The sequence below is a fragment of the Gopherus flavomarginatus genome, chromosome 9 (assembly GCF_025201925.1).
Source record: "Gopherus flavomarginatus isolate rGopFla2 chromosome 9, rGopFla2.mat.asm, whole genome shotgun sequence".
Classification (NCBI taxonomy): Eukaryota; Metazoa; Chordata; order Testudines; family Testudinidae; genus Gopherus; species Gopherus flavomarginatus.
Genome location: NC_066625.1, coordinates 4,298,540 through 4,321,405, shown reverse-complemented (window position 1 = coordinate 4,321,405; position 22,866 = coordinate 4,298,540). Strand labels below are relative to the sequence as shown.

The following is a 22,866-nucleotide window of genomic DNA, read 5'->3' as shown; positions in this document are numbered from 1 at the left end:
TCTATCTGGCAAGCAATCACTTATCCATAGTCGTCGTGAAATCCTCATTTATCTTTATGGTCCTCACTTGCCTATTTTTCTGTATGATCTCCTGGTTCTTTGATTTTGTTACATAATTAATTTTGCTAGGTGTAAATTATTTAAGGTGGTGAGGTCTGAGTGGTTAGAGAATTTTATTACAGTATGTTAGGATTGATTAGTAAAATCATTAGTTAAGGTACAGCTAAGCAGGACTCCAGTTTCACTATATAAACACGGATCCAAAAGGAAGTTCTCTGGGAACCAACTTCAGGACACAGGTCCAAGAACAGAACTGCCAGACCTCAACACTCGGCCACTGACATCATGCAGAAACTGTGGAGTCCCCCAGATGGACCTGATCCTGACTGGCCATCAAGAAAAGTTCATCTGTCTTATTGGGAGTGGTGAGCATTGCTTGTGTAGCATGTGCATTCTATTTATTAACAATCACCAAAACCCACAAGTTAAGTAGGATATTACTGTGTGAAGCTCTTTCACTGGTAAAAGACCCTGCAATCCCGCAGAGTGGAGGATTATGCCTGAACCCATAGAAGGGTAGAGGTGGGTGCCTAAACTGACAGGCTTATGCCTTGAGTCCTAGGAACTGGATAAAGGTGAGTACCCCTAGAGGCTGAGACTAACAAAGAATTTTTGTGAGTCCTGCAACTTTTGCATGCTTGACCAGTCTTAAGTGTACAGAATGCTTCTTGCACACAATACAGCTGCACATGCAGTTACTCTAATTTGAACATGTCTACCTTTCTCCATCTGACTCGCTTATAACCTGAGGGGCTGCTGTGAACATTAAGGGCAAATTCAGGGTCTGCTCTGCCACTAGGCCAGCCCAAGGCTGTACAAGTGATGGCTGTCAGTGCCAGCTTCCCCGCCCCCCATCCCTCGTGTGAAACGGTGGGCGAGGTGCAAAAGCTGCTTTAAAACTTGCTTTTTCGTAGGCTCCAAGAGGCAGCAATCTTTAACACATATATTTTGTAATTAAAGTATATCCTGCCTCCTGGGGGTCAGCTTGGGCCCAGCACAACTATCCGCAGTAGGGCGTAAAACCTGCTGCACCGGCCCAATCCCAGCTTCAGTCACTATAGTCTTCAGACTAGGCCGCTGTGGGTGGCCTCGTTCCCATCCAGAGGTGGCTGCACCGCAGCGCAGAGTGACGGAGCCCGACGCCACAGCACACGCCAGTCTCCCTGTCTCAGCCCCCGGGCGATCTGCCCGCACTCAACATGGGCGCCTTGCCCGTACTTAATATGGCGCCCGGGAGATGTGACTTGTGACGTCATGTTGGGGCGCCGGAAGGGATGCTTTCGTCCTTGGCAACCTGAGCGCCGGAACCACATGTTCGCAGCGAACGGTGGGGGGCGGGGAAGCGAGATACCGAGCTGCTGAGGGGCCCAGCGGGAGCATGGAGGCGATCCGCGCCGGCAGCGCCCCCCTGCGCTTCAAATCCAAGTGAGCGGTGGGCGGGCGCGGGCAGCAGGGAGCAAAGGGGCCGGAGGGGGAGCTGCGATCCCCGGGGAGCAAAGGAGCCGGAGGGGGAGCTGCGATCCCCGGGGAGCAAAGGAGCCGGAGGGGGAGCTGCGATCCCCGGGCACCAGAGGGGCCGGAGGAGCTGCGATCCCGGGGAGCAGAGGGGCCGGAGGGGGAACTGCGATCCCGGGGGAGCAAAGGGGCCGGTGGGTGGAGAGCTGCGATCCCCGGGGAGCAAAAAGGGCCTGTGGGGCCCCTTGTGCCTCAGGGTTCCAAAAGCCTTTTGGGGTTGGCGTGGGGGAGGCATTCCCTGCCGTGCTGCCGCCAGTGTGGAGGGGCCCATTTGTGCCATCAGGTGGGAGCCCTGGTGTTGCTGTGGCGCCAAGGGGTACTGTGGCATAGAGGTGTCTGCCAGGAAGGCTGGGAGGGTGCTAAGCCAGTGGCCGTCTCTGAGCTGTTGTGCGGATTTAATAAGTCTGGGATTCTGTCACATACCCGTGATATCGAGTTTGTCAGATACCAGTTGTTTTTCCCTCCCGGGCTCTCCTCCATTCCTTCCGAAGTGCTGCCTCTTAGTAGCTGTTGTTATTTAATAACCCCCACAGAACACATTGGGAGTGAGAGTTCTACTTCTGGTTCTACCTCTGGCATATTGGTCTCATCTCCTTAAGGAAAAGCTGGGTAGATTTAATTCAGAATGATTCCATACTGTAGAGAAGGGTATTATTTGTCAAACCCACTTTTGACAGGATCTTATCGTGTGTTACATTTTATAGGTTTTTAACAGTGCTTTTTATCATCACTGTGATAAGGAGCTAGTGATTAGACTTTTTGCTCAGGCTACTGTTTTACACTGCTACATTTGAATCACCTGGTTCCAGATCACCTAAACATAACATGATGCACATTGAATCACCGGTAGTTACAATGCTGTCTCAGTGGGACATGTTTGCTATGTCAGCTTCTGATGCTTTTAGTGGGATAACGCATCTCTATTTGAAATTCAGCTTTCGCTAGTCCCTTTACACAACAACAAAATAGTTCTGGGAAATCCAGAATTGTTTGTTGTTGGACTCCCTTGTCTTCACAAACTTGAAGCGGGGATTCATAAAGGAAAAGATGTTACAGGAATAGACTTGAGCAGTTACGTAGAAGCATTTTACTGTAATTTATGTTGCTGGTACATGACTCAGATAATCCATTTCTTTCTATACATGTTGGTCTTTTTTTATTTTCTGATATTTATTTAGCTACAATTTTTCTAGCAGGTTTAATTCTGGTAAGACGTGTACATATAGTGTTCCTGCATATGAATAATCACTTCAAAGTGCTTTTAACGCAAATGGTGTAAACAAATCAGTCTATTTTAACTGTTCCTCTATTTATGTTTCTTTTTCTCCTTTCAGCTATGCCGTGTCTAGGAAATTTGAGCCTTTCTACAAAGGAGGGAAAGTTCAGGTAATGGCAAACCCCAAATTCTTTTACTGAAATCTTGAGGGAGGAAAGTAAACAACAATGTGTTGGTGCTAATATATAAAAACATACATCAACTCTCTTTTTGGTGCCATAGACTTTTTTTTTTCTCCTAGATCAGCGGAGATGGAAAACACATGTTTTGCCCATGTGGGACGAAACTAAATATAATGGACATAGAAACAGGAGCCCTTGTTCATAGCATCGAACAGGTGAGATGATGCAAAATCTAACTTAAATTTTCTAGATTAAATTTTATCTACTAACGTGATGTATTTAAGTCAGTATTTTGAAATGACTTTCAAAGGGTGTTTTACCTTTATTACTGGGGCATTCATCTAAAGGCATCGAGACGTAAGTTTGAGTATTGAAGAATGAGAAATGTATCTGAATCTAGGCAGATAGATTATTTATTTGCTATGTCCCTGGCTACTATGAGATTTGAAAACATTTTCAAAGTTTAGTTCTTGCTAGGAAGTGGCTAATACAGTTTCATGTCTCAGTATAAAATAGGGCCTTTTTCAGTGGTGCAAAGAAGCAGTTCTGAGATCCATGAACAAGCACTGTCTGCACATGGAATGAGAGGGAATATATTTTTTCCCAGTACTATTGTACTACATGCAGGTTTTTCTTCTTCAGAGGACCACTTTCCTACCCATCCAAGTGGGATCTGTGCAGTCGTGGTCCACTATATCAATCCCTGGTACACCTTGAATACTGCGTGCAGTTCCAGTCACTCCATCTCAAAAAAAGATATAGTGGAATTGGAAAAGATGCAGAGAAGGACAACAAAAATGATCATGGGTATGGAACAGCTTCCATGAGAGGAGAGATGAAAAAGACTGTGTCTGTTCATCTTAGAAAAGGGATGACTACGTGTGGGATATGATCGAGGTCTATCAAATCATGAATGTATGAAGTGAATAAGGAAGTGTTACTTACCTCTGCACATAACACAAGAACCAGGGCTTACCCGGTGAAATTAGTAGGCCAGCAGGTTTAAAACAAACAAAAGAGAGTACTTCTTCACACAACCACAGTCAACCTGTGGAACTCGTTGTCAGAGGATGTTGTGAAGGCCAAAAGTATGCATGGGTTCCAAAAGAATTTAGATAAGCTCCTGAAGGATAAGTCCATCAATGGCTATTAGCCAAGATGGTCAAGGATGCAACCACATGCTCCAGGTGTCCTTAAACCTCCAACTGCCAGAAGCTGGTGCTGGACGACAGGATGGATCACTCAAAACTTCCCTGTTCTGTGCATTCCCTCTGAAGCGCTGGCACTGGCTACTCTGAGGCCAGGACACTGGGCTAGATGCACCATTGATCTGACCCAGCATGGTGGTTCTTATGTACTTGTTATTTATCATGGGAAACTGGATTTAGTCTCAAACTCCAGACCCCGGTGGTGAGATGTGCTTGCAGATATGCATCCTGGTGGGCTGAAGCAATATAGTCAGCATGGGAGCTTTCTGGTCGGAGTAGGAAACTTGCCTGTGAACAGTCTCTCTGGAAATTATTCACCTTTTGGATTGCCACTGAAATGAAGAGTCTGCACTTGACAGTGACATGAGCTAAATGAAAGCTAGAAGCAGCTCCCTGGGAAGATATCTCATTCACACACTTCACCCTGTTTCTGTCCCTGTCCCCCATGTCCACAGGTTGGAACTGCTCTCAGGGAAAGAAGAGTAGCATTGTGGGAACCAGGATTCCTTAGCCCTGTACAATCTACCCAGTCCTGTTAGTCTTACTTGTTCATGGGTATTCTGCAGTGGCCTCTGCAGGAGATTCTGTGATGAAGCGCACACTCAGTGAGCGCAGAAAACAATGTAGCATGTGTAGGCCATGTAACACCTGTAAAGAGAATAGGGCAACATGGCATTTAAAAATATTGCACAGATGATTTCACTGCCTCTTTCTTCCATTTATAGGATGAACAAGAGGACATTACATCATTTGTTCTTAGCCCCGATGATGAGGTATGTGACAAGTTACCCTCGGTTCCTTATTTTCCATCCCACTTTAATAGGTCCCATAAATAATCATGTCAGCACTGGAGAATATTCTGCATGGAATCATCCTGCACTCACAAAGGTTGATGGTCCAAATGGGGTCTGATTGGACTCTCCCATCTTTAATTTCTGACAGGATTTTTCTAATAAATTTTGTGCAGTCTGAATTGCTACTTCCAACAAACTTGCATCCTGTATAAATTAAAGGGAATGATTATTTAATAATTATGTTACAATAGTGCCGAGAGATAGCAATGTGGATTGAAACTTTATTGTGACACGCTTTGAGCAAACACAGGGAAATGCTCCCTGTCTCAAAAATCTTATAATCTAAAAAGACAAAAAACATATAGGGAAAGGGATAATCAAATATCTTCAATTTTTTCATGTGCATAGACTGTACCAGCTGCTGTTTTAATTTACTCCATGAGCTAACTCTAGACCCATTCTTGCAAATATGCACGTGCTTAAGGGTTTGCAGGATTGAAGCCTATGTTATTAATTTTGATGGAATATTATGACCCAAAGATGTTAATGTGACCCAGTCACTGTCCAACACTGAACAGTTTTAAACAAAGCTTAGGGATTCAGAAACAGAGACATCCATCTGCTTAGTACACTGGCAAACAGTGCTAATTTGTTTCTTAGTTTTTTAATCTTTTACTAAAGATGCAGAAAAGAAAGAAAAACTGCAAAAACATGTGAAATGTAAAATGTTAAGACTTTCGGTCTAACAACTGTCACATTTTAACAGTGGTGATAACTGTCCTTTTTGGGGAAAAGAGAAGGTAGTTGAAATGGACTACAGCTGTTGTAGTTGCTGTTTGTTTCCTAGAAGAAAAACAAGGCAAACACAAAAGGGAAGAGAAAAGAATAGTAAAGAGAGAAAATGCAGCCTCTGTCTCTGATGTTGACTTTCACGTGCAGCCTCACTGCTGGAAAAACCTAGGCACGGCACATGGTTTCATCAGCCACTCCTGGCAAACTTGTACAAGCATCGGGCTGTTTAGGCCATTGCTTTTAACTTACGGCAGTGTTGCAAAATGTACAGTCTTGGCTGGCTAATCCAGATGCTTATTAGACAGAAGACAAAAGGAAAGAAGAAAAAGAAGGAAGATAGGGAAGAAAAAGAACACACAAGGGGGAGGACGGTGACAGCAGGAACCAAATCTCAGATTCCAACAGGATTTAGCCAGAGCCAGCAGAGAAGACGTCATCTGGGTCCTCTCTGGCCTGGTCTGATCAGATCAGGACATCTCTCAGGGTCAGGGTGATGAAGGCCCAGTGAGGTGTCATGGCGGATCCCGGGGTCCCAGAAGATGGTGGGAGCGGCAGCCATGCTGGTGTAGCTAGCTTCTTCTGTTTTGCCTCTCTCCCAATCAGTAATTGTTATTAGCTTGAATTTTGTTTTTCCCAAAAGTCTTTTCTTTTAGGGACCCCAAAGGGAACGATTGGTGGAATAGCCCATTCCCTCATTATCTTATTTACCAAATAGGCGTAATTTCCGACACACCGATTTTGATCTGTCAATTTCTGCTCCCATCCTTCTCTTAGTTTACCAGGCATAATTTTAACACAGTCATTGAGTTATATTATAATTGGTTCTGTGTCCCTTTTGCATCTTTTCCCCATCACGCATTTATTGTTCTAGGTTATTGTGACGTTTTATGAACTTATTGACATCTCACAATTACGGTAAATTTGTAGGCCCAATTGTTATAACAGGCCTTTATTAGCTGTTTGTTATTATCTGTAATGCCTTCTTCTGAAAGACTAGCAGTTGCTTCTAAACTTACTTGATGATATATTGGGGGGAGGGCATAATTTTGTCTGTTTGTTGCATTACAGCATTGCTTTTCTGTCCAGTGCATTTGTGATGTACTTACATTTTTATGTTATTTATATGGCTTCCAGGCTTCTGCTATTAAAAAAAAAATACTGGGAAATAAATTAGTTTCAGAATTAGCTTCTTTTGGTAACTGAAATTTCCCTTTTCTGTCTCTGGGTTTTCTAAAATTCGCTGTGAACACAATGCAGAATGTGAATATACTGGCTAACTTAATCTTTGTATTTTCCTGTTTTTCCTGCTGTGTGTTTCTGTTAGATTCTTGTCACGGGAAGCCGGGCATTGCTGTTAAAACAGTGGGAATGGCGACAGAACAAGTGTAGACGTACGTGGAAAGCAGTGCACACAGCACCAGTGGCCACTATGAACTTTGACCCCACTTCCACTTTGCTGGCCACAGGTACAGTCTGACTTCAGTGTCGCATGATGGGGGAGTCTGTTTCTGTGATGAAATGACCTTAAGTTCTGTGATGTTAGACAGTGATCCCTGCTGTTCGAATAAAATCAAAAGAGAACTTGAAGCCTCTCAAGAATTTCCTGTTATTGCAATAAGATAAGTTTTTATGTAAAAATATATTAATTGAAAATTCTACAGATTATCACATGCACCTAGAGAGCAGCTTGTCTAGTGGTCTGAGCACATATCTGGAAATCAGAAAACCCAGCTTTGAAACTCATTCTCTGTTAAGGAGTGGGTGGGGTTGGGCAAGTCCTTTAACTTTTCTGTGCCTCAGGGTCCACATCTCTAAGTAGGGACAGTAACCATACATGTCTGTTGTGAGGACCAGTGAGTTAATACTTACAAAGCCCTCTGAAAATGCAAAGTGCTATAACCCATGAAATCTCCCTGGGTGTTGTAACTAACTGGTTTCTCTCTCATTTTCCCTCTTCTGCTTTTGTAACCTGTGAAACTGATACAGCTGCTAGTGTCCCAGCCCTGCTGTGTTGCCCATTTCTGTTGTTAATTCCTTCATGTCCTTTCTTCTTGTAGGTGGCTGTGACAGCACCATTAAGATCTGGGATGTAGTCAAACAGCACTGCACGCATAACCTGAAAGGATCTACGGGGGTTGTACAGTAAGGAAAAAATCTTTTTATCCTCCCTTTTCCGTTAGGGAAACTAGCAGAGACAGTTTCACCAAAACACTGAAATTCCACCCAGGTGTTCTGTCTGAAATAAGGAGCACCAGCTTGGGGATCTGGGTTTGTGACCCCAATTCTGTTAGCAGATCTTGCTGTACAATTGCAATCTTTGCCAGTCCTTTTGGCCCAATCCCAGTCTGGTCATGAGTAGTCTGAGATGACTGACTAAGAAGAGCATTCTGGGTAAGGGGAATGCAAATGACTGTACTGAGCAGGTCCAAAACTGTTCTTGGTTTCCGATTTAATGGAGGGACCAGGGCTATAACTGGCTGTTGCTTTGGGAGGAAAAGATAGGGAGGGAGATGATGTGGTTAAGGAAATCTGGGAACTCCAGTTCAGACACCCACAATTGACAATTTATGGACTCTTTAGAGCATTTCCTAGGGCAAAGACCTATGGTAAATTTTCCCAGTGGGCGGACTGTGGATAAATGAGATTCCACAAAGGAGGTCAATAATTTAAACCCAGTTTAGCTAATGTGAATGGTCTGTCATAGATGCTAGACATTTATGTTATTGCCGTCTCAGAGACGATGCTGATTGGTTTGTGCCTGCACTATGCTAATCTCTCTGTCCCTCCCTCGCTAGCATCGTCCAGTTCCATCCCGATATTTTCCGCTTGCAGCTCTTCTCCTCCTCAATGGACTATATAATCCGGATCTGGGACCTGAAATCCAGCAAGTGTATCGCCTCTCTCAATGGCCACTACAGTGCTGTCACCTCTCTGGCTTTTGCTCCAGATAGGGACACACTCATCAGGTAAATTTGTTATGGGCTTATCAGATCTCCATTCAGATTCCCCCTCCCCAAGAAACATATGGCTTTCTTATGCTGCCCATGGGGTTTGCTATTTGAGGGAAGGAAGGGGTGACAATACAGCACACTGAGGCTCAGTTGGGGCTCCAAGAGAGAGAGATTGAGGATCTGGGTTTCACCTAATCATGCTCTGTGCCTCAGTGTCCCACATGTAAATTGGAGATAATACTGAACTGTCTCACAGGGTTGTGTGTGGCTTTGTTCATCCCGCGCTTGACGTAGAGAGGGTTTGACTAGCCACAGCTCCATGTCTGACTTGGCTTTGAGATTCTTGGCTGGAAGATGCTGATAGTGAATTTTTCTTTATAACCTTTGTTGCAGCTCTGGTCGTGATAAAATCTGTATGATATGGGACCTGAAAACAAGAGAAGCCAAGAGGACGGTCCCTATATATGAGGTGAGATTACTTCCCCGGTGATATCTGACTTCTAGTCAGGAAAAAAGGGACCTGCTTTTGATTCCAAGTGGTTTCTCAGGCTGTTAAATTCTTCCTACCTTTTACTGCGCCTCATGGTTTGTCAATGTCTCTCACAGAGTGTGGAGGCTGCAGTATTGTTACCCAAGGATGGAGATTTCTCACACTTGGGTGTGAAGAAACAAGGGCTTCACTTTCTCACAGCTGGCAGCAAAGGTGAGTGAGCCCCATGGAATTTCCTGTCTTGTCGCTGCCAGACTCCGGGGTGTAAGGAGTAAATTACACTCGGTGGCCTGCCATTGTCAGGGCTTGGCACCCTTCCAATTGTCTTGTATCTGTTGACAGCCAGGTCCAGTTCAATGAACCTGTTCTGGCACTCTTGGGGTATTTAAGGCAGCATTTTCTCCCCCTCCCCATCTCTGCTAAGCTTTTACAGTCCCAGATACCATGGTGATGAGTTGAGGATGAATACTTGCTCAGATTTCATAGTCTAGATTTAATTTAGAAAACATCTTCTGTCTTAAGCATCTATTTACATGAGAAAATTGCACTGGTTTAATTGAAATTGAGTTTTAAATCAGTGCAAACCCCTCTGTGGACACTTGAGTTTAAGTGGCTTGTTTTGGTTTACCTTAAACTTGTTCCTAATCAATTTTAGCTAACTTGAAATAAGTCTGGCAGCGTTTCACATCCACGGAACTAAATCAGTTTAAAAATCACACCGTTAGTTACACCAGCACAGCTGTCTCCTATAGACAAGTCTGGAGTTTGAACGGACACACCTCAGAGGACCTTTCTGAGCATACTGTGCAGGTAACGTAATGCCACTTACAGGCAGTATACATCCCATGCATTAGGGATCCTGCACATCTGGGAAGCCGCCACAGCTGCCTGCGTGTACACCCAGCCCGTGCCCTACCAACGTGTGAATGCCAAGGAGGAAGAAGAGGGCAGCACACACAGTCTGACACATTGCATGCTGGTGCCTGGGAAAAATGAGATCGCAACTGTGACTGCTGAGCATAATATCATCTTCTACGATGCCCAGACGCTTCAGCTCAGAAAGCAGGTACCATGTATCAAACCTCATTGCCTCTTCTCTTCCCGCACTGTACCTTGGGACAACTCCATGTCCAATGACAACATTTTGTCTAATGGTTCAATCTTCCCCAGCTGTTGCTACATCTAAAATGATAGCGTCCAACTTAACTGTTACCACTCAAGAAAGAGACCTTGGAGTCACTGTGGCTAGTTCTCGGAAAACACCCACTCATTGTGCAGCGGCAGTCAAAAAAGTGAATGGAATGTTGGGAATTGTTAAGAAAGGGCTAGATAATAAGACAGAAAATATCATATTGCCTCTATATAAATTCATGGTACACTCACATCTTGAATCCTGCATGCAGATGTGGTCACCCCATCTCAAAAAATATATATTGGAATTGGAAAAGGTTCAGAAAAGGGCAACAAAAATGATTAGGGGTATGGAACAGCTTCCATATGAGGAGAGATTAATAAGACTGGGACTTTTCAGCTTGGAAAAGAGACGACTAAGGGGAGAGATGATAGAGGTCTATAAAATCATGATTGGTGTGGAAAAAGTAAATAAGGAAGTGTTATTTACTCCTTCTCATAACACAAGAACTAGGGTTCACCAAATGAAATTAATAGGCAGCAGATTTAAAACAAACAAAGGGAAGTATTTTTTCACATCACGCACAGTCAACCTGTGGAACTCCTTGCCAGAAGATGCTGTGAAGGCCAAGACTGTAACAGGTTTCAAAAAAGAACTAGGTAAGTATATGGAGGATTGGTCCATCAATGGCTATTAGCCAGGATGGAAGGAATGGTGTCCCTAGCCTCTCTTTGCCAGACACTGGGAATGGGCAACGGGATGGATCACTTGATGATTCCCTGTTCTGTTCATTCCCTCTGGGGCACCTGGCATTGGCCACTGTTGGAAGACAGGATACTAGGCTAGATGGACCTTTGGTCTGACCCAGTATGGTCGTTCTTATGTTCTTTCCCTTTTCTCCTTGGTACTCAGATCTATTTCCAATGCACAGAGCACAGGTCCATTGATAAAGTTTCTTTTGGAGAGCTGTGCATTGTCCTGAGTTGATGTCTATGCAGTATGAACCAAACCCTGGCATCAGGAGTTACAGGTTGTTCTTTGCAGGGATTTCTTCTTAAAGGAATGAAACGGAGACAAAAGGGCAGTGAGGGACAGACCATCAAGGAATGCTCCCCGTCCTTAAATGTCTGTGTATTTAAATGGAGGCTGTGCTATGTGAGAGTGGTTTTAAGCATGGCATCTAATGTAAGATCCCCAGGAATGCACATGAATGCAGTGCGTCTAGCCACCGTGGCTGTCATTTGGGTCTTCTCTCGCCAGCTTGTTTCTGCCTATTAAGCTGTCTCTTGTTTCTTTGCCCCCAGTTTGCAGGTTACAACGACGAGGTTCTGGATGTGCGGTTCCTTGGCCCTGCTGACTCTCACATTGTTGTGGCTACCAACAGCCCTCAGCTAAAAGTGTTTGAGCTGGCAACGTCGCACTGCCAGATCCTGTATGGCCATACAGGTACGCAGGGACCTAGAGGCTTGTCAGCTCTGCAGTGGGCAGGGAGGAGCTGTGTGGGTCACCCCTGGAACTGGCTTCTCTCCTCCCAAGACTCGTCTGCATGGAGGCGGCAGTGCCCTCTGTTCTCCAGAGCAGGATGGAGGCATCTGCTCTGCGGCGGTGTGCATGGAAGCTTTTGCTGTTCTCCATGCTGTCTCTGTTTTGCTTAAAGAGAAGCGTTTATTCTCTGGGGCTGTTGGTTTAGCATCTTTCGCCAGCACAGAAATCCCTTTAAATTCTAGATAGGGTGCGTGGGGGTGAAGACCAGTTCTGAGTTAATGCACTTTGTGACTGAAAGTGTCTCATCAAATCACACCAGGTCCACAAATGTAGCCAAGTACTTACTAGAAAACGACAGAGCTCACAGCATAGGGGTGTTTTTAAGTGCCACAGAGCTTCCCCTCACCCCTGCTGGGCAGCGGACTCTGCATTATTTCGTGCATTTCCGTTGTCTAAATACAATATTTTGTTACTTTCCCTCATGCGTAGGAGGTGCTCCCTGTAACCATCCACAAAACTCATTAGCCTTCAAAACCCTTCTTAAAACCCCCTTTTTTTTTGTAACCGTCACAGCAACTTGGCAGTGATTATCCCAGTGGTGTGCTGAGACCACTGCTGAGCATGCTGACCACTATTGCCATTGTTTCCTTGCGCTGCCCCATCTGTCTGCCTCCATCTGTTTTCTCTTGTTTTATATTTGACCCTGCTCTGAAGTGCGTAGATTTAATCTTTTTATTCTGTTTGAAATATGCCGAGGCCAATAGAGTTCTGGTCCACAACTGCGCACTACAAATAATTAACAGTAATTGCTGCCGTCTTTCCTTTCAGACACGGTTCTTGCCCTGGATGTCTTCAGAAAGGGGTTGATGTTTTCTAGCTGTGCTAAGGTAATACAATGTTTCCTTTCCTGGGTACTTAGTAAGGCCCATTGCTCACAGTGATCTTTCTTGTTGTGGGCAGTTTTCTGCTCATTGTCCTTGATTTTGGAAAGGGCTTTTGTACCAATGGAAACTTCTGTCCACCCCACCTTTGAAATTCTAGAGAATATCTAGAGATTTCCTAGTTCTCCAAGCTCTTTTTGAATCCTATCTTATTCCCATCATTTTTTTAACATTGTCCTTAGAAAAATATGGGTTGGTTTTATTATACTGGCCCAACAGGAAATCCCAGTTGTTTTATCTTCCTGGGATCTTTAGTATTTGTGCTACTCTTAGGGCTGGGCTACACTGGTGGGGGTGTCATCAGCGTAAGATACACAACTTCAGCTACGAGAATAACATAGCTGAAGTCGACGTATCTTATTTCGACTTGCCTCCCGTCCTCATGGCACGGGATCAACGGCCCAGCTCCCCCGTCAACTCTGCTTCTGCCTCTCGCCCTGGTGGAGTTCCGGAGTCGACGGGGAGCGCGGCAGGGATCGATTTATCGTGTCTAGACGAGACGCAATAAATCAATTCCCGCTAGATTGATCGCTACCCGCCGATCCGTCAGGTAGTGTGGATGTACCCTTAGTAAGTGTCTCTCTCCAGCATGTGAGCTCAGAGCTATTCATTGCTGCAAAAGTGGCTGGGAGCAGCATGTAGCATAGATGATCGGAGGTAAGGAGACAAGGGGCAGGCTGTTTCAACATGCTCAGAAATAAAGTAACTAGTGTAAATTTTACCTTACCATTAAAATTACCTTTAATTTGTCTAGCTTAGTTTGCAGAAACGAAGATTTAGGTTGGATATTAAGAGAGTTTTCTAACTCTGAGAATAGCTGAGCACTGGAAAAGGATAATAGGGAGGCTGTGGAATCCCCTTGGAAGATTTTTAAGCACGGGAGGGTGAAGTTAGATAATCTATTAAGTCCTACATTTCTGTGATTTTATGAATATTGCTTGGTCCTGTAAGATGGAATCCCTCATTACAGTTGTCTGTCTGTGCCCTGAAGTGGTGGGGATGAAATGACTGCAGGCATAGATTAATACCAGGCCCACTGGCTTTGAATACTAATCTATTCACTTGTCAGAAAAGTATAACTGTTTTCCTCCTTTCCCGTTTCAGGACAGAAGCCTCCGGATTTGGCAGATGGATAAAGCAGGCGATGTGGTCTGCGTGGCCGAAGGATTGGGTCATGCCCATGGAGTGGGTGCGCTCTCTTGCTCAAGGTAACAGAGGCATCATTCTTCTTACATGTGGTCTGTGTTCACAGTGAAGAAACCCCAGTCGGTGTGAACCAAGGCTGCTGCCTCTGCGGTATCCCAGGCCTGTCAGGGTAAACGTGTTGACTTGTAATGGGATAAAGTTGGAAGAGAGACTTTTTTTGGCCCATCCTTTTGCCTCACCATCCCCAGCTCATATGTTTGCACTTCTCCTCTTTGTCCAGCTGGCTCAAGTTTGTCTAGAGGAACAAAAAGCTGCAGGAGCCTTGATCTATCTAGCTCCTGGATTACTTTACAGCGAATTAGAAAGGGAAGGGTTTGGGACCGAGGAGAAACACAGAGATAATAGAACTTGCTGGGAAATCTTGCTCGTTTATAAATTCTTCTACTTTCTTCACATTTGTTTCTATCTGGAGTCCAATTTCTGTATTCGAAAGGTGCAATTCATTAAGTGATATTTGGCCCAGAGGAGTAATGGTACCTGTGGCGAATAGTTGAACTGCTGGGGGCTGTTGTAAGGGTTGAAATGAAATGAACTGCAGCTTTTGGAAACATTAAAACACTGAGCTGTTTGAAATCCCAACTGAGTGCGTAGGATGGCTCTGGAGAAAGAAAAGCCATTTTCTCTGTGCAGGGGAAGCAATTGTTTTGCTTTATTGCATTTGACGTTTTTCCTCTTCGTATCTTCACCCGACTCCTGCTTCCAGAATGAAAGAGAGCTTTGTAGTCACCAGCAGCCAAGACTGTACCATCAAAGTCTGGAATCTCCCAGAGTCCCTTGCTGCCAAAGCAAAAGCAGGCTTGGTCTCCAGCCCTGAAATTCTTCATGCCCAAGTAACGGAGAGGGGTCATGACAAGGTAAAATCTCAGTGGACTTGAGAAGGTTCTTTTTCTGTGGAAGCTCAGCGAGGCCATTCTTGTGATCTGTGCTTTGAGTGCCTTTGGCAGCAAGGTTCAGTTCTTCGTAAAACATATGTTGTTTGGATTGCAGGCAGTAACATGACTGAGGAAATAACTTCCACTGACATCAGACAAGGAAAATTAGTGATTTATTTGTAAAGTGGAGGCTCAGGAAATCCCCCCTGAAACTATTTGTTCGTTTTGCTAAAAAAAAAAAAAAAATGTCCCAAGCCAGGGCATGTATTTTTTCTCCCCTCTCCTTGTCAGATGTTTTAATTCTCCGCTAGGAATCTCACATCAGTACAAGAGACAGACGTGTGTCTGAGGCTGATGGAGTTAGTGGGACTTGGCTTGGGGGCACCTCCCTATAAGCGTAGAACAACTACACGAAAGGAAAGATTTCATGTGCTGGGGAGATCACATCGCAGGAAAATGTTGTATTTAGTTTCTAGTTGAGCTGTAACAGGCGTGTTAGCTGTAAAACAGGTAAGGTCCCGGGAACAATGAATCTTGAGGGCTCAGAATGAGCATAGCCAGAACCTGTACCTCTCTCGTGCCTCCGTTCTCAGCCCTGGGCTAACCAGGTATTTGGTTAGTGCTGGCAAGAGAATTTCACTGCTTTGCTCCTTTTATGTGACTTTCTCTAGGATATAAATAGTGTGACGGTTTCTCCAAATGACAAACTGATTGCCACTGGCTCACAGGACAGGACGGCCAAGCTGTGGTCCTGTCCTGATTGCTCTCTGATGGGCATCTTCTCGGGACACACGCGTGGGATCTGGTGCGTGCAGTTTTCTCCTGTGGATCAGGTCTTGGCCACCTCCTCAGCAGATGGCACTGTGAAGCTGTGGGGTCTTCATGACTTCAGCTGTCTGAAGGTAATGAAAATTCATACTCCTGGGTCGTCTAGACAAACACTTGAATGTGGCTGCTGCATACAGACACGGCTTGGCCAGACTAGCAGAAGTGTAACAACACTGCCAGGATAAGGGAAAAGCTGTTCAGGCCTGGGTTTGTTCTCCAGGCCATCAGGATCTGAGACCTGCACAGGCAGCAAGCCCCTTAGCAGTACTCTTGAGTAACCTGCTTCCTTCTCTGGCCAACCCAGGAGCAGTGCAGGCTGGATTGACGTGACACAGATAGGACCTTGGAGGAAATGGGCATAGAACAGAGTAATTTGACTCTTGGTCTTCCATGGAGAAACATCTCTCCAGTTTGTCTCATTATTAGAAGACGCTAAGTTGCACCCTTCTTATTGCATGCTCCTACCTTTAGATAACTTAGTAGTTCTAGTACTGTGATCTCCACATGACTCTTCCCCAATGGTGTTATCTCCCATCTTAATGTTTGCTTGACACAATAAGCAGGTGAATCAACTTTTCAGCAGCTGACTGATCCAGTTAATGTAAATGTCTTTCTCTGATCATACTGTGATTTAACCTTGGATTGCATGTTCAAGCAGTTAAGCTAAGCTTTTATAAAGTAGTACTGGGATATGTCTTTCCTTCCCTTTGCCACCCTGTAGCAAAACACAGGTTCCAGGGATATGATCTGTCTGCTTGGAACTTCTTTATCTAGAATCTGGGTACGGATTTTGTTCTCGTGAAAGAAGAGCGCCATTCCAAACTGCCTCTTCGTCCCAACAGTGAGGCATGGTCTCCTGTGTGACCTGGCTGTCTAATATTGTTACTACTTTTTATACTCTTTTTTCCCCCCAGACTTTTGAAGGTCACGACGCCTCTGTGCTGAAGATAATTTTCGTGAGCCGGGGGACACAGCTGCTTAGTAGGTATGACCTTTCTCTGGGAGCCTAAGTGAAGCTAGGCCAGTGCAGCAAACTGGCAAACAGAGGCTTGAGCGGGAGGTTGAGTTGTTGATTTGAAAATCCCCTTTCCCAGGGAGAGAGAGGAGCTTGGCAGGTGGGATTCTTACGAGAGAGGGAACCACCTTCAACTCTGAAGTAAGCAGGTGAAACTCCCATTGAAGTCAGTGGGAGTTTCACCTGCTTACGCTGATACTGGATTTGGGTCTTAAACTAGCAACCAGATGAGTCAGCACCAGCCGCCTTGGCTGTAGCCCTTTCCCAGACGTGAATTGTACGTTCTCCTTGCTGATGGGAAAATCCTCGATTTCTGCTGAGCTTTCCTGAAGTGCCAGTTCCATCCCTGTTTTGTCCTCCAGTCTAGCACCTGTGCTGTTGTGTTTTAATAACCTCCACTGAACTGTCTGGGACATGATATACCCAATACGTGGGCCGCTCTGGAGGGGCATTTCACCTCTTGTAGAGGGCATGAGCAGCAGAGGAAGGCTTAATCAGCCCAAGGGAAACGAATGCAGACCCCTCAAGGAAAGGATTTTCTGCCATTACTGGTTATAAACAGAAATAAAACCTGCATGAATGATCCTTGTGCTCTCCAAGCAGAGAGAAATGGAAGAAGTCAATGAGCTGCATACACAGCGAGACGCACATTGCGGTTTAAAACTCTTAGTTCAGAGGAGAAGAATGGTTCAGCCACTAAAGCGCTAGCGTGGGTCTTGGGAGATGCTGGTTGTTTCCACATCTGCTACCAACTTCCTGTCCCTGGCAAGTCACTAACTCTCTCTGTGCCTCAGTTTCCTGTCTGTACAATGGGGATAAAAGCACTGCCCTGCTTCCCAGGGGTGCTGGGAGTGTACATACATTCGGATTCTGAGTGCCTCAGATACTGCATGATCGGGGCTATGTGACTAGCCAGGACAGAAAGAATACTCTAAAGGGGTGTTCATAAAATCATTTGGTTTAGTTTGAAATGATTTTTAACCTGACAGTGTCCCATGATGGTGTGTGTGTGTTACTTTTACCAAGCCCTCACTTCTGACAGGATGCAGCAGAGCAAGACTAGGACTGTCCAGTGCTGATTTAAATCTAGGGGTTTACGTTTGGTTTCTCTTTCCCCTTTCCAAAAGTGGTTCCGATGGGCTCCTGAAACTTTGGACGATTAAAACAAATGAGTGTGTGAAAACCTTAGACGGTCATGAAGATAAAGTGTGGGGTCTCCACTGTAACAAACAGGATGACCTGGTCGTGACAGCATCCAGCGACTCCTGTGTCATCCTGTGGAAGGTATCGAACATGGTCCTCCTTCAATTTGCTTTGAGAAAAGAATGGAGGGAGTGTTGCCTAGTGGTCAGAATCCAGGACTGGGAGCCAGGCTGCCTGAGTACTGCTTTCCTCATCCTCCACATCTGTAAAATGGGGACAGACAGATACTGATTTCGGCAAAGGCTCTAAAACAGCCACTTCTCCCTAAAGGCAGAGGCAGGAAATGGCCCTGAGCAGCCTGCAAACAATGAGAGGCACAGTGGGAGCACCAGCGATGGGTTGGGAAAGGGTCAAGTCCATGGTGCTCTAAATAACTTGGGGAGATTCAGCATTTGAAACCCCGCATAAAGATCTTGTTTCGGAGCACAGGCTCCTGCTGAAAAGATGGATAGGAAATCAAACTCTGTTTAAGCAAGACTGACAGTGGTTATGTTGTGATCTGTTAAAGGATGTCACTGAAATTGAACTGGAAGAGGCGCAAGCTAAGCAGGAGGAGCAGATTATGAAGTGAGTAACCCTGAGCAATACTTTGAATAGTATATTGTGTCCTTTATCATGTGCCATCCCCATGAAACTGCACTTAAAGCCTTCCCAGTCCTGCTTAGGAGCAAAGCAAAGCCTTGGTTTATCTGGTTGTCTGCCCTATAATCTCTCTTAGCTCGTCATCTGCTGGCGTAAGTTATCTTTGCTTCCCGTAAAGCCTTCATATAATAACTATTAACTTGGAAGTCAATGAACTTCAGGGTTCTGTGTTGCTGAGATAAGCCAAGTCAGACCACTGAAACTTACTCATCATTCATTTTCTCCTGTGTCAGCCAGCACAGAATAGCTCAGGAACCTCTTTAACATAATGCCAGGATAATTATCGACACAACGAGGACACTGAGGTTTTCACTGGCTAGCCTACTTCTTGGCACTAAATCTCCATGCATTGTTACCATTCAATTTGCTGCATTCTGCATAAGGTTTTGTTCTCTCAAGCAAACGAATCTCTGACAACCTCTTCTTGCTGACTCCATTGCAGAGATCAAGAGCTTTCCAACCTGCTCCATGAGAAAAAATACCTGAAAGCTTTAGGGCTGGCAATCTCTTTGGATCGGCCACACACGGTGCTAACAGTGATCAAGGGTAGGTGTCCACTGTCACTGTTCTCTCTGGAGTCTTCCAAATCATCCCCTTCTCTCGGGTAAAGGAGACAGAAACCCAGAGTCCAGGAGCCTCCCACTTCTATTTTCCCCTTTTCTTGTCACCTCTATTTTCTGATTTGAACTCCCCAATGCCCCACTGCATTGTGCCCAATGGCAAATGTTACCTCTGATCTCAAAGCACAAGCACATCTCAGGAAAGGTCAGAACATGACCGACGTTAAACACAGCACTGTACAGACCTCAATGGCTCCTCTGAGCATCATGCACAGTGACTGATTGTGCAGGGGCAGTGGGCCATGAGTTAGAGGACAGGGCAGCTTTCATCCCTAAAGCCAACAGCCTGAAACCAGAATCTTTATTGAGGTTAATTGTTCCTTAGCAGTATTTGTCTTCATTTTAAACGAGCAGCTGGCTCACAGCAGTGACTCCACAAAACAGCTCTTCACAGCGCTGAGGGTCAGGTTGCTGATTTGTTTTCCTGGAGATCAGATTCAGGTGTGGAGTTTGGCAGCTTTCATGTTTTCCCATTGGTGATGAGGAGTTGAGCTGAGCCAGGGTGTTGACACAGTACAGCGAGCCTTAGGATATAGTGTTGCACGCTCATTAAATACCCCAAATTGTTGGATACTTTCTGCTTCCAAAGCTTGGCTTCTGATTGTAACCTTTTTATTTTCTAGAAGTTAACCTTACCGTTATTTCCTGTCTCTTTGCTTTCCCCTTTAGTTATCCTTAAGGAAACCAATGGAAAAGAGAACTTAGAAAAGAACATCCTTAGACTGCGGAGGGATCAGAAAGGTTGGTTGAGCTATTGCTTGTGTGACTAAGAGAGTATTTTAGATTGGAAGCCTGTTTTCTGTACTGAAACTAGAAGAACTAGAATCTTTCTTATAGTCACCCTTCATCACTGGCCTCCCACCCTGCCCAGCGCGACTGCTGCTATCAGTAAGGGTGCCAGTGGTGAGCCTGCTACAGGCTGGTCTGTGGCCACAAACCGCTGCCGTGCAATGTTCCTTTTCACCCTGGTAGCATTTTCCATCCAGGTGTGTTAAGGCATCACAACGTCCCTAGGAGGTAGCTACGTTCTATTAGCCCTATTTTGCAGATGGGGAAATGGCGGCACACGGGGGAGAGAGAGCTCAGTGGTTTGAGCACTGGCCTGCTAAACCCAGGGTTGTGAGTTCAATCCTTGAGGGGACCACCTAGAAATCTGGGGCAAAATCAGTACTTGGTCCTGCTAGTGAAGGCAGGGAGCTGGATTCAATGACCTTTCGGGGTCTGTTCCAGTTCTAGGAGATAGGTATATCTCCATATAGTTATTAAGTAACTTGCCCAAGTTGGGTCAGGAGCAGAGCTAGGAATTTAGAACCTGGAGATTTGCATCCCTGTCACCATCTCTGTTCACAAGGCCACTTCCATATGTTACAATTAGTTGTTCTCAATCAACCTGTGTCACAATCAATTCAGTGAGGGACTCTATATTGGTAGATCACAGGATAACTATGAGCCGCCAATGTGATATGGCCGTTAAAAAAGCTAATGCAGTTTTAGGATGCATCAGGCGAGGTATTTCCAGCAAAGATAAGGAGGTGTTAGTACCGTTATATAAGGCACTGGTGAGACCCCACCTGGAATACTGTGTGCAGTTCTGGTCTCCCATGTTTAAGAAGGATGAATTCAAACTGGAACAGGTTCAGAGACGGGCTACTAGGATGATCCGAGGAGTGGAAAACCTGCCTTATGAAAGGAGACAAAGAGCTTGGCTTGTTTAGCCTAACCAAAAGAAGGCTGAGGGGGGATATGCTTGCTCTTTATAAATATATCAGAGGGATTAATATTAGAGAAGGAGAGGAATTATTTAAGCTTAGTACCAATGTAGATACAAGAACGAATGGGTATAAACTGGACACTAGGAAGTTTAGACTTGAAATTAGACGAAAGTTTCTAACCATTAGAGGAGTGAAGTTCTGGAACAGCCTTCCAAGGGGAGTAGTGGGGGCAAAAGACATATCTGGCTTTAAGATTAAGCTTGATAAGTTTATGGAAGGGATGGTATGACAGGAGAGCATAATTTTGGGAATTGATCTTTGATTATCGCCAGATAAGTATGGCTAGTGGTTGGTGATGGGATGTTGGATGGGATGGGATCTGAGTTACTGCAGAGAATTCTTTTCTGAGTGCTGGCTGGTGAGTCTTGCCTACATGCTCAGGGTTTAGCTGATTGCCATATTTGGGGTCAGGAAGGAATTTTCCTCCAGGGCAGATTGGCAGAGGCCCTGGAGGTTTTTCGCCTTCCCCTGCAGCTTGGGGCATGGGTCACTTGCTGGTGGATTGTCTGCAGCTTGAGGTCTTCAAACCACAATTTGAAGACTTCAATAACTCAGGCATAGGTTAGGAGTTTGTTACAGAAGTGGATGAGTAGGGTTCTGTGGCCTGCTTTGTGCAGGGGGTCGGACTAGATGATCACATTGGTCCCTTCTGACCCTAGAATCTATGAATCTATATACAATTATTATTGGCCCCCAAGCTTGTCACTCAGTCTTGCAGCTGACCTGGCGGGTATGAAAACAGATCCCCTCCTGAACTGGCATCTCTTGTGGAGTGATGTCGCCCTTGAGGTTGCGTGTGTGAACCGCACACTCCTGAATTACTGGCTTTTCTCTGTAGAGTCAGTGTTGAAGTTTTTGGTGACATGGAACACAAACTCTCGAAACTGCCATGAGGCTCAGGCTGTCCTTGAAACCCTCCTAAAGCACGAAGCGCCAGAGTGTCTCCTGCAGTATGAGGGGATCAAAACTGCTGTGGAATCCCTTCTGCCGTACACCGGTGAGTTACAAAAGAGACCGCATCTCAGCTCCGTGAAAATGTTGGCACAGTGTCTTACTCAGTGGCTCATCCATCCAGAGGTGCTCCTGTGGCAACTCCTCCAGCACCAGCACACTGTGCCTGATCTCAGCCGTGCTCTAGATCCAGGTCTCTGAGCTGTGCCCCAGACACAGCTTGTAGACAACAATACATTATAGTGTTGCCCGCTGTATTGTCCTTCGATCTTCATGCCAGTGCTATGTGGAATGAATAATTGCTTCGTGGCATCTTATTACCAGCACTGAAAAAAAGTTTTTCGAAGTCTGTGCAGAGGATACACACTCAGCATCCTCTCCTTCCCCCGTTAGCCTCAGTCAGGGCAAAGAAGAGAATTTGCCCTGATCTGCCTTGAACTTAACCCTTTCTGTTTAGCCATAATTTTTCTTTCCTCTTTACAGAGCGCCATTTCCAGAGACTAGGCCGCTTATTACAGGCCTCTATGTTCATCGATTTCATGTGGCAAAATATGAGACTAGCAGATGTGTCAAAGTTGGAAGAGGACATGGGTCTGTGACCTTTTATATGCTGCTTGCAGTATACTGAGGGGAATGACTGGTGAGCCAAGGATACGCACACTGACTGAAGTGCCGGACGCTCACATTAGTTCCCCTCCACCCCAAGTTGGAGTTTGAGTATTTTTATAATAAATATTTCAAGTTCGATTTTATAAATGAGTGAGTCCAGTCTCAACTTGCTGTCTCCTCAGTGCCGTAGATAACGAGGGGATAGGCTGCCTGCCCGAGTCTGAGTCCTCCTGTGTCTGTTCCAGAGCAAATGTCCTCTTATCATTAGCACTGCGTGTTGCGAGACCATCTCAACCCCCCCATCTTTGTCTATGCACCAGCCTGTATCTCTTCTCATTCTCCTCTGTATTGACCTTCAGGAAAGTATCCCTCGCTTGTGCTG

The 22,866-nt window shown here is 45.3% G+C and overlaps 1 protein-coding gene across 2 annotated transcripts; it reads left to right on the top strand.

Moving 5' to 3' along the window:
- The first annotated feature begins 1,384 nt into the window (after positions 1–1,384).
- Positions 1,385–22,826, top strand: TBL3 (transducin beta like 3). Of its 2 annotated transcripts, XM_050967268.1 has the most exons (22): positions 1,385–1,485; positions 2,910–2,961; positions 3,093–3,188; positions 4,907–4,954; positions 7,092–7,233; positions 7,825–7,909; positions 8,563–8,733; positions 9,112–9,187; positions 9,325–9,421; positions 10,063–10,274; positions 11,645–11,786; positions 12,654–12,712; positions 13,871–13,974; positions 14,676–14,826; positions 15,516–15,746; positions 16,587–16,657; positions 17,815–17,971; positions 18,399–18,457; positions 18,975–19,078; positions 19,822–19,893; positions 21,763–21,921; positions 22,359–22,822. In XM_050967268.1, the coding sequence occupies exons 1-22, from the start codon at positions 1,439–1,441 to the stop codon at positions 22,472–22,474; spliced, it is 2,451 nt and encodes an 816-aa protein (XP_050823225.1). In that variant the 5' UTR covers positions 1,385–1,438; the 3' UTR covers positions 22,475–22,822. The 2 variants fall into 2 exon arrangements, with proteins under 2 accessions (XP_050823225.1, XP_050823226.1); XM_050967269.1 differs by lacking the exon at positions 19,822–19,893 and having other exon boundaries at positions 22,359–22,826.
- Positions 22,827–22,866: the final 40 nt, after the last annotated feature.